Raw genomic sequence first — 15050 nt, forward strand, 5'->3', positions numbered from 1 at the left:
CAATATAATGCAGACTTTTATTGAAGGATAGGGTAGTTAAAAGCTATATTGGACTTAACAGCAAACCCTCAGCTCGCGAGTGAGAGCAGCAAAGCGCTGCATCTCATTTCACATGCACAGAATGTAAGTCTTAAAGGCACAGCAGCAAAAAATGGCCTGTTTAATTCTAAGAATTACGAGAGGGTTGCAAAATTTTTTTACCAACATTACAAGTGGACCTTAGGTAAAAATAAACCAATAAAAAAGTATGATATGACCTCTTTATGAACTAATGATTAGTAATAAAGATTTATTTAAAAAAAAAATGGATACATGATTTAACTAGGTATTCAGCTGAAAAGAAGAACTTAACCTAAACCATACACTAGAGCTGCATTGAATGTGGATTTTTTTAGAACCTTTAAATCATGAAGTCTCTCTCACAAAGGTTTGTTGCAGCATGCTTGACTCACATGAAAAATCTAAAAACGCGGGTGGAGTTATAGAAACACGGGAACATAAATTCACCTAATAAGTACTGTTACTCTGCATCTTGCCCAACAATGTAAGCCTTTCAGACAGGAAGCACAGACTCAATGCGCCTTTCCTGCTCACCGTGTTAAATGAATAATTCAATAAATAAATGGAATATTAAATGGTGTGACCGGAAAAGGGTGACGCCCTACTCCTTATTTTCCCACAAGTGTGACAGCCTGTCCCATATATTACAGAGGCTCCCCTCAGTGCAGTGCACTGAAATTTTTTTTTAAAAGACCATATTTTCAAATAAAGGCTACACACAATTCTTGGTGGCTTTAATTAAAAATTCTTAAGTAAATTTGACTCAATCTTAGTTTGTACATTTTACTTAAGCAATGTAACACTGAACTAAGCCATGCTTTTGAAAGTGTACTAGCATTTCAATGCCTTTTTAACATACTTAGTCATGTACCACATATCACACAGAAGCCTTCCTCAGGGAAGCTTAATGGATGCTATGTAGTGGTTGAAACAAGATCCAGAGCTGAACACTTGGTGCACAAAACACAATGACGGTACAATCAACAGATCATTTTTGTTTTTATCATGAAAGGGTAATTTTGAGATGCAAGTTATTAATTAATTAAAGACATGCTGGGAACACCAGCTTTAAAAAGTTAAGTAAAATTTACTTATTTCATTTACCTGTGAAATATTCTCAAATTAGCTAATAAATATGACATGGTTTTCTACTTTAGGATTGGTACATGAGAGCATTCATTTTACACGTTTGAACTGAGTACAGATGTAGAATTAATCTAATATTTTCAAGTTCATGCTTAAACTATTCAATGTTGAAAGTACTTCATCTTTTCTGCTATATCTACTTCACCACAAAATCGTTGTTGTTGTTTTATTTTTTTTTCTTCAGTTTGGACATTTGTATGAGATTTAGTCTGCTCACACTTTAACAAAAGCTTCTTAAACTTTAATTTTATTCACATCCATGCCACAACTTTTTTTAATTTCAGATGTGAATTGCTGTGATTTATGTTATCTTTTTTAAATATCCAGGCCTGTTTACACATTAAAATCCAAAAGTCTACTACAAATTACATTATCAGTCAAATTAGCACACATATTTGAGTGAAAAGTTGAATTGAAACATTAACATGAATTTCAGAAATGTTTGGTATGCCCCACTTTTGCTTTAATGACAGCATGCACTCGAGCTGGCATAGACTCCACAAGTTTGTGCAATACCTGATGACTTGAGAAGATTCCAAAGAGCTTGTGCTTCAATTCAGAAATCTGACCATTTGCACAAAGGAGATGACATGGTCAATGTCACAAATTTGCTTACATTTGATTAGTGACCTTGAGCAGAATCTTAAATATTTCTTCTTCATTTTACATCATAAAGTTTCTTCATTCAAACTTTCAGAATCTTAAAAAAAAATCTGTTTATTTCCAGCTTTAAACTAGATTTTGAATCCCATTTTGAACTTTCTAGAGTCATTTTGCAATATTGAAATCTTTTACTTGCATTTAAAATCTTTTAGTTTTATCAATATTACTGTACATCATTACTCCCAGAAGTAATGCATCTTTAAAATATGTACATGCATAATACACTGATCCTCAAAATCACATCTTGAAATATTGAAGAAAATGAATGCAATGTCCTGTGCCATGCTTTAAGACCAAGCATGAGGATGTTACATCATCTTAGTGCTCTGCATTATGTAATTCACCTTTTACGCTAATGCAATCCAAAAGCCATATTGCACAAAACAATATTTTGTGGAATCTCCAAGAAATCATGTGCTTCTGCATTTTCCTTCTTTCCTTCCTATTAATATCTACATCAGAGGATCTGCTAATTACCATTAATGAACAGAGCATATGAGGTGACACACACACAAACACACACACACACGCATACTCAGTTTCTTCCTTTTCCATTGCTCTCTAGAAATCCAGGCTACCTCAGTTGACATTAGTGTCAAACTAACCCTCCTGTGTATAGAAATATTTTCCATGGCACTGATCTGAATCAAGTTTCTCCATAATTTTTCTTAAACACAAATCTCATATTGGATGTGAAAAGCATGACAGTCATCCCTATTAGGTAATATGAAATGACTTGTTTCCTCTCCTTCACAAACTGGAATTTCTCATCTTGACACAATGTTGGAGGGTAATATGGAGCACCAGTGCAAGAGGTGGGAAATTTGAAGAGTCTTAAAAGAGCTGTTGATCTATTTTAAAAGATTTGACAATTGTAAATGACAGTACAGACTGTCTTGATTTCATGTGAAAATGTTTACATGAGTGGTGCAAACAGTCACATGACCAGAGCCATTTAATTCCACTGTACTCTTCTAAAGATTATATCAGAGTCAAAACTCCATAAAAGGAAGCAAATAAAACCTGTCATGATACACTTACAATGACCATATTTTGTACATATAATTTTTAAAGGGTTTATTATTGATTTATTAATAAGAGTGCTCAGCCTCAAATAAATCATGCTCACAGGACAAGTAAACATGTAAGTGGTCACAATTGGGACCGGTGGGAAAATACAGAGACCCATTTTTGAAAAGGCGACTGATTGATTCCCATTATAAAATTGCAGATTTCAAAGTATTATTACAATAAATAAAACAAAGTAAAATTTAAAATAAATATGTAGTTATTCTTGGTTTGTCATTCTCTTTCCACCCACAATTGCTTGATTGTAAAATAAAATAAATTATGTTACTTTATTGTTAGCAAATTCCTATTGGCTCCTTTAGAGAAACTGAGCAAAATGACTGTATCAGGCTTACTCTGTATTTTCCCAACGGTTAAAATTGTGACCAACAATAAATCGAATACTTTCACTAACTTTTTTAATTTATTTTTAACTTTTGGGCAAAGGCATACAGTTTTTATTCATTGGGCAATACAAGGAGTAAAAATACATGTGCCCTCTCAGCTGGGATTTTTTTGTTGTTGTTGTTGGATAAAACAGGTTAAGTTGGTGTATACAAAAAAGGCGACACTTTGAGGTTGATCATTATTTTTCAAATGTTCAAAGCTCCAGACATCCTCCCCAGCAGTTCATTGCAATTTTTTTCTCATTCATTCACTTTTCACTTGACCATAATCTTAATTCAGTTTATTTTTCTAGGCTGTATACTTGCTACAGGTGATTAAGATAAATAGCTGAGGTATCAAAGAGCTGCTTTGCGTGAAAGGGAATGTAATGGAGACTGAGCAAATGTAAACTCTGCTTTATCTTACGGCAATACGAATGAGTTTTATGTAAGTATTTGAACATGTGGCCATGACCTGCCCTGAGATACAGCTGACTTCCGATTACTTTTTTTTGAATAATGTAGAATATAAAGTACAAATATTCCATGTAGTCTCTCATTTGAAATACCATTAAAAACTGCTTGCATAATATTTCTAAAAGAATTGTTTGAATTAGTTTTAGATTGAGTATTACATGTCAACTACCCATATGTCTATTTTTTATGTGTTTTGGATAGCATTTCCAATGTCTATTTAAAGAGATTTGAATTCAATGAACACAATTTTTGACCATTCAATCTTGTTTTATTGAAAAAATGAAATAAAATAGCATGTGCAATTATAATTACAATAATAATAATAATAATAATTATTATTATTATAATATGAACAACAATAATATTAATCATAATATAAAAATCTGTACATTCCATTGTTTTGTTTTTCTTCAGTACAATAGGGAAGACTGATACAAAACAACTGCATAAAGTATGGAGATATTTACAACAAAGAGAATGAAATGCTGCCTAGACCGTTAGTCATTATAAAGAGCAATTCCTCCCCATTAGCCAATAGTTGCCCAGTACACAACAGGCTTACTGAATATTTGGCTGTTCATCAAGTGTCTCTTGAAAAACCACATGCCAAAAAAAAAAAAAAAAAAAAAAAAAAAAAAAAGCTATAGATGAAACAATATTAAAAGCAATTTATACTCTTTTTTTTTTTTTTTATTTAATTTTATTTTTTTTATGCTTAACACAGTCGTATAGTGTGCAGTATTCAAAAAACAAAAACTAAATGTATTGTCTCCTTTTATAGAGCTTTCTGGAGAATGTGCTCTAATGGCCGTTTTGCATTACTTCAGGTATTTAAAAAAAAAAAAGAGAGGTGAAAAGAGAGGTTTGACATCTCAATCAAGTGTGATGTGGAATCTCAAGTGCACATTTTGTGTGCAAGTGCGGTGCTGAGCTCAGATTCTGTGTTCTGATTGTCACTGGATCACAGTACCACGATCTCAGTCTAATTACCTAGTCCTTGGTACACCTGCCAAATGAGTCATTTGGGTTGTATTGCAGTTTGCCAGGCAAGACAAGAGGTTAGATTTGATTGGGAAATAATGAATAATTAGAGAGGTTTAGAGTCTGAAGGGAGAGTGGACTGCTTTCTGTCCTTCTTTTAAATAAAACAAAATGTCTATAAACCCAAACCATTTGACCATTATACACACACAGTTTGAAAATGAAAATATACAGTATGTAATCCATGCAAACATAACCTTAAATTTAAAGGTTTCCTAGCAACATTTTCCAACCCAAACACTTATGTAGCACTAAACTACAGTAACACTGAAAATATGGGAAGAAAACAAGGGTTCAGTGGTTTGAAAATAAGGTAGGCTAACCTGTAGCCGTCTTATTTTCAGTGGGCTTTGTTATTCTGTCTTTGTCCTACACATTTGGCTTTGAATAAAAAAAATATCTGGTAAAATAAACCATACATGTGCATAAGCAAACAAAATTATTTTCACTTACAAATATATATATCTATATATTTTACTCCATGTTTTGACTTGTCAATTGTCCCACGTCCATTCTTTATGAAAAATAATTTTGAATACTCTGTGGTTTTCATTTAAAACTCTATATAATATGCAACTTAGCAGCACTTGTAAAAAGACATTCATTAACACGTTAACTCTTTTTGCCCCTGCGGACACGATGACTGTGATGTCTCACTCTGATACTGATCTAAAGACCCTGTCCGATCTACCGCAATAAACGGGCATGTTCCTGTGCATTTCTCCCCAGATTCATAAAACATGCCTTCAGATAACCTGAAGCAAACTGCAGACACAGACTAAGTCAAGCAGACTCAAAGAGAAAAGGAATAAAGAGGATGATGGAATAATTTACTACACAGTAGAAACAGGACTTTTATGTCCTTTTCATGATACTTAAGACATTGACTAACACTGTGCATTTCTAATTTGTAGTCCTTCTGTGCAGAAGGTGGCGAGTTATTGCTTTTAAATTCTAATGTTTTTTTTTTTTTTCTATTTTGCAGATTTTCATATTGTAAATATTAAGCATTTGTGTATTTTTCCTGTTTGCTACTATTAAAACTGCCCAACTGAAATGGACAGAACTGGGTACATGTACATTTTCAATGCAGACATCAAATCAGCTTTTGTAGCAGAATACGTGAATGGCTTAACATTTTTTAAAATATGTGTCTAAGCTCGAATTCATTCTGGCATCGCATTCGGACAAATGCACAGGGACACATGCCTGCTCATTTTCAAGTTTTGCCTATGAGTTACATCCTTTCTGCTTCATGTCGTTTAGAAGCAATGGTCTAAAAGGTAGCCTAATTGGATAACCCTCTCTTCCCCTTGATGTGCATTCTTCATTAGCTGTGCAGTGCCTCTATGCTGTTTTATTTAACCATGCATATTCTTAAGAACACTCTTGTACAGTTTTTTTCGGTCGATTCCACCTTGCAACTGTACCGTTAGCTTGAGTCTGCATTGCCGAAGGGCTCAGTTCAGCTCAAAGTGCCTGTTTGATGAGGTGTCTGTTAAACCTTTCCATGACTTTTGCACAGTCATATTTCGGATTCTCGCCTCAGAGGCCGCGGTTCTAAGGGAATGGTGGCCTGGCTGTGTTCAGAGTCTGAGCAAGTGTCTGTGTTCATTCCTACAGGCCCCAGGCTATCCCCGTTCCCTTCCTCTTTGTCCTCTTTGTTTGAAAATGCCACCTCATTCTCATAGCAAAAAGAATTTGAGGTGGACAGGATATATTTTTTCTCAGCAAGGTCCCTTGCACTGCACAGGGGGGTGCTGGGCACTTCATAGGTTTTGTGAAAGCGAGAGTAGTCTACTTTGTAATAGTTTTTCTCCTCAAAGAGGACAGGCTCAAAGCGGTGACCCCACAGGATCTCACTGGCCATGTAGGAGCTACGGCACTGGGTGGTCATGGCCGTGGCCTCCACCATACCCTCCAAAATCACTACAATTTCAAAGTCAGAGTTTTCCATTTCTTGCTTACTCATGTCATAGAAAGGACTGTCCTCATCGATCTCATGGACAATAGTGATGGGTGACACCAGAAAGATGCGATCAATGCCACTGTCAAAGCCCACATCAATGTCCATTTGGTCTAGAGGGATGAACTCGCCCTCAGCTGTGGTGCGAGATCGAAGGAGTTGAGCCCGAACGTGGGCCTCTACTAGGTGACTCTTGCGCAAGTTGCCCACCCTCCACATCAGGCATAGCTTATTGTCCCTCATGGCCACTGTAGCGTTGTGGCTGAAGACCAACGTCTCATTCCTCTTCTTGGGCTTTGCCATCTTTGCCATAACAGCACCGATGATGAAGGCATCAATGATGCAGCCTACAATGCTCTGAAAAACCACCATGAACACAGCGATGGGACACTCGTCTGTAACATAGCGATAGCCATAGCCGATAGTGGTTTGCGTTTCGATGGAGAAGAGAAACGCAGCCGTGAAAGTTCCTACGTTCGAAACGCACTTCGGACTTCCATTTTCCAGATCTCCATGGAATATGGCGACCAGCCAGAAGATACATCCAAAAAATAGCCACGACAGCAGGAAGGCCAAGCAGAAGATGACAAACATCCATCTCCAGCGAATGTCCACGCACGTGGTGAAGATGTCAGCCAGGTAGCGCTGGCTTTTCTCGCTGACGTTGATGAATTGCACATTGCAGTGTCCATCTTTCTTGACGAACCTGCTCTGGGTCTGGTGACGGGTGTGCACCTTGCTCTTCCCGTTACCGTACCCATTTGGCACCGCAGCAGTGGCCAACTTCATGCCGTCCTCCTCTGATGACACAATGCTGTAGCGGTTGGCCCGCACACTTCCCATCACCTCAGTCTGGGAGGTCTGTGCTGTTTCTGCTTTGGAAAACAGTCTGAGTTTCTGGAAAAAGCGTTGGAGAAACAGTTTTGAAACACTCACGGGAACCAACACAAGCAGGAAATGGTGGGGTTGTTCAGAGCCAGACGCAGGTGGCGTCTCGTTGCTCCAGTTGGACCTTTTGATTGACAAAAAGGTCTGAAGGCCCAGAGATGGGGTGGTCACTTCCTTTTCATCTGCTCTGGTGGTTTCATCAATCAAATGTTCTATCAGGAACAAGAGACAAGATAGAACAGTTAGTATTAATTGACAAAATCCTTACAAACACAGCATCCTCACTACAGTTTAATCAAGTTTTAAAGGTGAAGTACAGAATTTATGCTCCACAATTATCAACTAATGGAATTCCATTGGTTGTCTTCCTTTGGTCGCCAAACAGAAATTCCAACCCCAAGCTCACGTCATTGGTGCCAATGTTGAGGTGTTGGGCTGGTTGAAATGCTTAAACAAACAGAGCAATAGTTTGATAGTGCCACAGAGCCAGGTGTTTTAACTTTTCGGGGGAATCAATCTAAGAATGGCTTACTTATAATTGTCATTGCACGTTAATCCAATAACAATAACAGTAGCGTGATCCAATAGGCTTCACTAAAAATGAAAAAACAAAAACAAAACAAAACAGACCTTAACCCAAGTCTGATTTCTTCAAATCATAAAGTGAGGCTGCAAACTAAATGGTGAAGTATGACTGTTTAATCATCAGTTATTTCTGTTTGCTGTATGGTGATGTCAAGACAATTCATCATTTGACGTTAGAGCAACTCTATTGGATCTTGTAGAAATGCAAAATGACATCATATGTCCTTATATCTTATTACAATTTCTAACACTGCACCATTTTTTTTTAGCTTCTATTGGACAAAATTGTCAGTTTGTCACTACACAATTTATAACTATCTCGAATACTGTATAATGGCATTCTACAGTACCCGACAGTGCCCCACATCACTTTTTATTGCCATGCCAACCAGTCTGTTCATGTGCAGAGCCTATTATTGCCCACAGGACCATTAATTAAACTCATTATCACATACCGTGCTAATTGGAGTATGGGTAGATGGAACATCGTTCTCAGTCATGCTCAGTATGTCTCTTGAGTCCTGAAATCTTTCACAACTGTAGCTTCTTTAAAATGTTGTAGTGAATCTACTTCAAATAAGTCTTGCGGGGATGTACTCGCAAATATTCCAGGTAAAAACTGATCTGACATTCTGATCAAATGCAATCTTGTGCCCGACCTAATAAAAGAGTGTCTCGAAGCACATAAAATACTGATCTATTGCTTAAACGTCAGCAAAAGTAAATATAACAAGCTAAGACCAGTTTTCTGGAGGGTGCAGAACAGGGATTGAGACAAGGATTGTTGACTTGAGACCTCGTCCTTTGGGACCTCATCTTCTCTCTCAGCAGTATAATGATAGCCCTGTGACAATTCCTTGTAGAGGGTTAAAACACGACTCATTAAAGCTCCCATTCAGCCTTCAATGTTCCTGACAACCATAACTGAAAAGAAGGGCCCTTTTTTGTGTTATTTAGTAGATGCATGCAATTCAAAAGTAGGAAAAGTAGAAAGTAAAATAAAAAGTGAATGACAGAATCAAAGTAGTTTATGAAGTAGAGAGTTTGAGAAAAGAATGTTTTTATTTAAAAAAATTACTTGGGGTATTATTTTCTCCTTATTGAATTCTGCCATCTCGAACAAAAGCAAGCTGTTTATTTCTTTTGGTCTCTGGCTTGTTCAGATTTAATTCAGCATTTTGTCTTTTCCTAAAGACTGTTTTCACATGTGGTCTCTCAGACATTCAGATGAGGAGCAGGTTGATAGATTGCATTATTTCTTACATGAAACGTAATATGACAGTGTTTATATCAAGGAGCAATGTTTATTTTGATGGCGTGGAACAGTAAGGACCAATGGAAAATGTTACATAAAGTCTACATTCTTTTTGGTGATCTAGTTAGATTAATATTCCTAAAATATCTCCACTGGCTTGCATACTTTAGGGAAATTCCTATTGCCTTTTTATTGTTGTTAACATTATGTGGTGTGCATAGTCCTGAAAAACAAGTTAAGCCTCAATTTAGCTGCCAATTTAAAGTCAGTGGGTGTTTTAAGGCAGAATAGATGGTCTGTGTGTCTGTCAGCCTACTGACGCTGGAGTCCTGACAACTGCAGAGTGCAGCTGTGCTCCAAATAGACCAATAGTACACACTTAGTAACAATGAGTCCAGTAAAGCAGACTATTAAAACAACAATATACAAGAATAAATGCTGTGTGCTATATGCAACAATATGCATAATGCAACAATAAACCCCATATGTTACTTTTTGTAAGCAGTATCTGTCATGCTATTCTGTGGCATATAGAGTCAACAGGTGCCAGAGGAAAAAGACATTCCCTTAATCTCCAGCCTTTTTTATTTATTTATTTAAAACTGTGGTGATACTCTAGATATCATGTCACTTTTGAATATTTGTTGGAACAGATCTTTAACTTCATGCAATAATGCAATATTGATGACAGATCTCACTGAGCTGTCATGTGTTTCTAAAGGCCAGAACTAAACTTGAACTTTTCATTGGACAGTAGCCATATTCAAGTGCAGACTACAAACATCTGTTTACCTGTGCATTTACTGACTGAGCATTTTGCTGCACTTTACTGGTTGAACTTATGACTGTATTCATGTATGTTTTTTTTTTTTATTTCCTTTTTATTCATTTTAATCATTTCTCTATTTTGATATTTTATTATTATTATTATTTGTTCTCGAATTATTGAAAATGTACTTTTTTTTCTCTTTATGTCTATGCAAAGCAGTTTGAATAACCATTGTGTAAATATGAAATGTGCTTTATAAATAAACTTGCCTTGCCGTTAGCATTCTAAATGAGTCAAAACTTATTCAAAACTAACAAAAACCTTTATATCATAAATGACACTTCATATCGCATATACAGTGTGTTTATTTACTGTTACACAAAATCATAAAATGCATATATTGTAATAATTAATAAAATGTTAGTAATGTGGACCTTACCAAGTCATTTGTAAATGAAGAAACGGTTCTCATATGTATATCCCACGAATTGTTTTACTATCCACAATATTTTTCTCATTGATGTTCTCTCCGCGTATGGTCTTGATATAGTCAAAGATTAGAACAGAAATCTCCACGTTTCTCTTTGTATGTAGCGTGCGGTAAACTCGTGTGCTGTTTTCCACTAGGCTTCAAAGCCATTTAAATAACACGTACCGGTTAGACACGCCCACTCATTGAAACCGACCAATCCGGTGAGAGGATGAGTTTGACGCGCAGATAAAGCTATGTTGCTCAGGCTGGAGAGCAAGTGAAAGAGAGAAACTCAGGTGAGATTAAAATATGAGAAATCTTTCTAGTTTTCAATTATTTACAAGAAAATAAACGGGCAATTCACGATTTGACGTAGGTTTTTGCAGTTTGGTACGTGCTTATATCGTACTTTACCTTTTACAACAAACATATCATTGAGTTCACATGGTATATGTGTCATTTACATGTTGATAATAATGAATTTAAAGCCAAACACATCGTTATAAATATATCTTCATACAGGTTTTTTTTTTTTTACCCCATTGTATAACATGCTGTATAAAGCTTCAAAAATTTGCTTATTATGTTGGAGTAACTTCATGTTTACGTGTTTTGTTGACTGACTGATTGATAGTTACAATGCATTAAAGGGATAGTTCACTCAAAAATGAAAAATCTGTCATCATGTGCTCACCTTTATGTTGTTCTAAACCTGTATTACTTTCTTGTATACGTCGGACACAAAAGACGGTGTTAAGCAGAACGTTAGCCTCAGTCACCATTCACTTTCATTTTACGGAAAGAAGATGCAATACAAGTAAATGGTGACTGAGATTTACATCACTCTCTCTCTCTCTCTTTTTTCTTTTTTTTTTTTTTTTAAGTCAACTATCCCTTTAAACATTAACATATGGTCACCCTGCCAATATTGAATATTTAGTTACACCCTTGGCCATGTATTGAGGATTTTTTTATGTATGGATTTTTTTTTTTCAGGTTCATCTGGTCATTATGAAAAATAATCAACAATAATATAAACATGTAACTATAAATAATACATTTTCCAGTAATAGCACAAACTTGAACACATTTTTCTAAGACTTTGTTTATCTTCAGCATTTAATTCTGTATAATGACCATGCATTGTATTCTTCTGAATCACTTATACAAGTCCATTGTGAAAGAAATTAATGATCATTTATTGTTCAATCAGGGGAATGTTTCCCCCTTCTCTTTATAAGTGGTCCAATGAAAACCCACCAGTAAAGGCCTTTGCCTTTCCCGGCTGCTGCGTGTCACACATTGATTACTTATCATAAGTAATGAGCCGTGCTATAGTTTTATTTGTGAAGCTGTTTCAGTGAGCTTATTTTAGTTACTTTCTTGTTCAATTCTATAAATAATATAGTCTATTTATAGGCGAAACGTGGTGTGTGAGCTGTCTGTCCTCTGTTTACCTTTCAGCCTAATTTGAGGCGATGCTTGGATAGCACTGCATCCAACCACAAGGTGGAGGGCTGGAGACTTCACTTTCCGAGGATAAAGCTCTCAAGATTAAGTAATTCAGTTTTATTCACTCTAGTGAACATATGTTTTTTTTTTTTTTTTTTTTTTTTTTATATATATATATATATGTCTTGGACCATAAATGCCACTGTTTTAAGTCCTGGTGTATTTCAAGGGAAACCATCCTGGGCTTGCCTGTGATGCCAAATGTTTGGGGATGTGGCCAATATGATCACATTAATGTATGATTTAACAAGTTTGAAATGTTATAACAGCATAGCTGACAAATAATTTTATAACATTTACAGTGCATGCCCTATTCCTCGCAATTTAAAAAGCATTTAGCTAATTATGATTCTTATGTATGTGGTTTTATTTATTATTAGATGTGTTTTCATATTAATTGAGACTACAAGGGCAATATTTGTACTTATAAAAATTGTTAATTTCCCACACTGCAGTCTTGATTTTGAGTAAAAAAATAAAATAACAAATAACCTCGTGAATTTATGCATCAACTACCCAATAATATATTTTTTCTCAAAAAAAAAAAAAAACCCTGCACTAAACAGTATAATGAAGTAAAAAAAAGCTTGCTAGGTCTCAAGAGGGTGGGTTTTTCTGTAGGAATAAACTATACATGGTAATTCAAGAACAAAATGATCATTTATTGCCATTGTTGGCAAAACGTTTTCGATATCACCAGTTAAATTGTCCTTCGGGAACTGTTGCATGCTATGTAAACATTGAAAATGTCTACTGGTGCCCTTGTTTCAAAAAGATTTTATTAGTTGTTTGTAAAGAAAGGTTAACCACTGTGCAGAACAAGGTGGAACAATGCTCTGGACTTCCTCAACTGATTCAAAAGAGACTGACTGACCATAGTTTGGTCAGGTTAAAGTCACTGTTGATCATTATAATTGATCCATAGCCTCTTATGTAGGTCAAGGGTTTGGGTCATAATTTAATCAAGGAGGTCTTTTTTTACTTCTTTGGATATCAAATAACCTTTAAGGTCACAGAGGAAGAGTCTGCAATTCACATCAAAATTTTAGAACCTCTATGATCTTTGTAAAGATAAAGATGTGTTTGTGTTTGAACGTTTTATACAAAGAGATTCTAGGTTTGTGCAAGACTGCTAGATGGCGCACACATATACAGCTGATATACCTTGGAAATGAAATACTTCATAAATCAAACAGAACCTAATACTCTGTTATTCAAACACAATCAAAAGTTTTGTTTATTTTAGAATTACCAGATCATTTTAAAATCTAGTGCTCTGAATAGTAATCTCATCAAAGCCAGAGTACCTACAGGGTTTTAGCGTGATCTTCCAGTACTATTCCAGGATACTATCTATATTTTAGATGGGCCTATAGATCTCTTTAAGATTGTCCTATGTATTTACAACACCAAGTCTTAAGGGGATACTTTAGTTCACCTAAAATTGAGAATTCTGCCATCGTTTACTCATCTTGTACGTATCACAGCAGTTTCCTGGTGAAATTAAAATTGGAGATGCTAAAACATGTATTTTATTCCCTTTCACTGAAATCATGAGTAAAAGAGCAGTTTATCTGTTCAGAAACACTTAAGCCTTATGACATCTAAATACTTTTACTATAGTGCATGAAATGTAAGGCAAAACATAACTTTTGCATTACATAACCAACTACATTTAAAAGCATGATCACTTGTGATCAAATTGCACAGTAGCTCCACTAATAGAGCATTGCACTTGTGATGCAAAAGACCAGGGTTCGAGTCCGGAAGAACATGTGAGTTGACGTGAGCCAAAAGTGTCAGAGAAGCACCACAAAATGTTGCGGTTGCTACAGCAATTGCGTTCCATGTCACATTTGCTTTTTATGACACTGTTGGTTAGGTTTAAGGTAGGGAGGTAGGTTTTGTTGATTTAAAACCCGATAGAGTATTAACATTAAAAACCTCATTTGTTTGAGAGAAAATGTTACTCGCTTTTAGCGCAGCTCAGTGGACACTTCACCTCGGAACTGCCACGATACGTGTAAGGAGCCACGTAATATCATTTTGCAAAAATGTTGCTACAGTGACATAATTTTCTTGAGATCCTGCTTGAAGTTTCATTTTTGGCTGAACTACTTTAGTGCAGTATTACTAATACTACTGAAGCCTATAAGGAAGCCCCATTTCAAAGTGTTATAGAGTCATTATGTGTCATGCCCACTGTTATAGCTTGTACTCTTGGACTGCAATGCTGGTAGAGGCTTTTTCGGCATCAAGACCATTCCAATTAACCAACTCCACAGCTGCTGTTGGAGAACTTATGTGTAGTGGTTTGTGTTTTGGCTGTGGAGAGCACTGCTTTAGGTCATACTCCTTTGCACTTAATTTTGGGACCAGGACTTTAACTGTGTGGTTGAACAAGGCGTAGTCCTGTTGGGTCATAATTTAATCAAAGAAGTCTTTTTTTTTTTTTAACTTCTGTATATCAAAGAACCTTTAAGGTTATAGAGGAAGAGTGTTTTTGTTTGAACGTTTTGTACTTGTTTGTGCAAGACTGCTAGATGGCACACACATATACAGCTGATATACCTTGGAAATAAAATACTTCATAAATCAGACAGAACCTACTACTCTGTTATTCAAACACAACCAAAAGTTTTGTTGATTTTAGAATTACCATATCATTTTAAAATGTAGTGCTCTGAATAATAATCTCATCAAAGCCAAAGTACCTACAGGGCTTTAACATGATCTTCCAGTACTAGTCCAGGATACTATGT

The 15050-nt window shown here is 35.8% G+C and overlaps 1 protein-coding gene across 1 annotated transcript; it reads right to left on the minus strand.

The window, feature by feature from the left end:
• Window positions 1-4059: 4059 nt before the first annotated feature.
• Window positions 4060-15049, minus strand: LOC127423409 (inward rectifier potassium channel 2-like). The gene is made up of 2 exons (XM_051667671.1): window positions 10744-15049; window positions 4060-7907 (listed from the first exon to the last, which is right to left on the minus strand). Exon 2 carries the CDS (start codon window positions 7648-7650, stop codon window positions 6367-6369), a length of 1284 nt encoding a protein of 427 aa, XP_051523631.1. The 5' UTR covers window positions 7651-7907; window positions 10744-15049; the 3' UTR covers window positions 4060-6366.
• Window position 15050: the final 1 nt, after the last annotated feature.

This window comes from Myxocyprinus asiaticus, chromosome 32 (assembly GCF_019703515.2).
Source record: "Myxocyprinus asiaticus isolate MX2 ecotype Aquarium Trade chromosome 32, UBuf_Myxa_2, whole genome shotgun sequence".
Lineage (NCBI taxonomy): Eukaryota > Metazoa > Chordata > Actinopteri > Cypriniformes > Catostomidae > Myxocyprinus > Myxocyprinus asiaticus.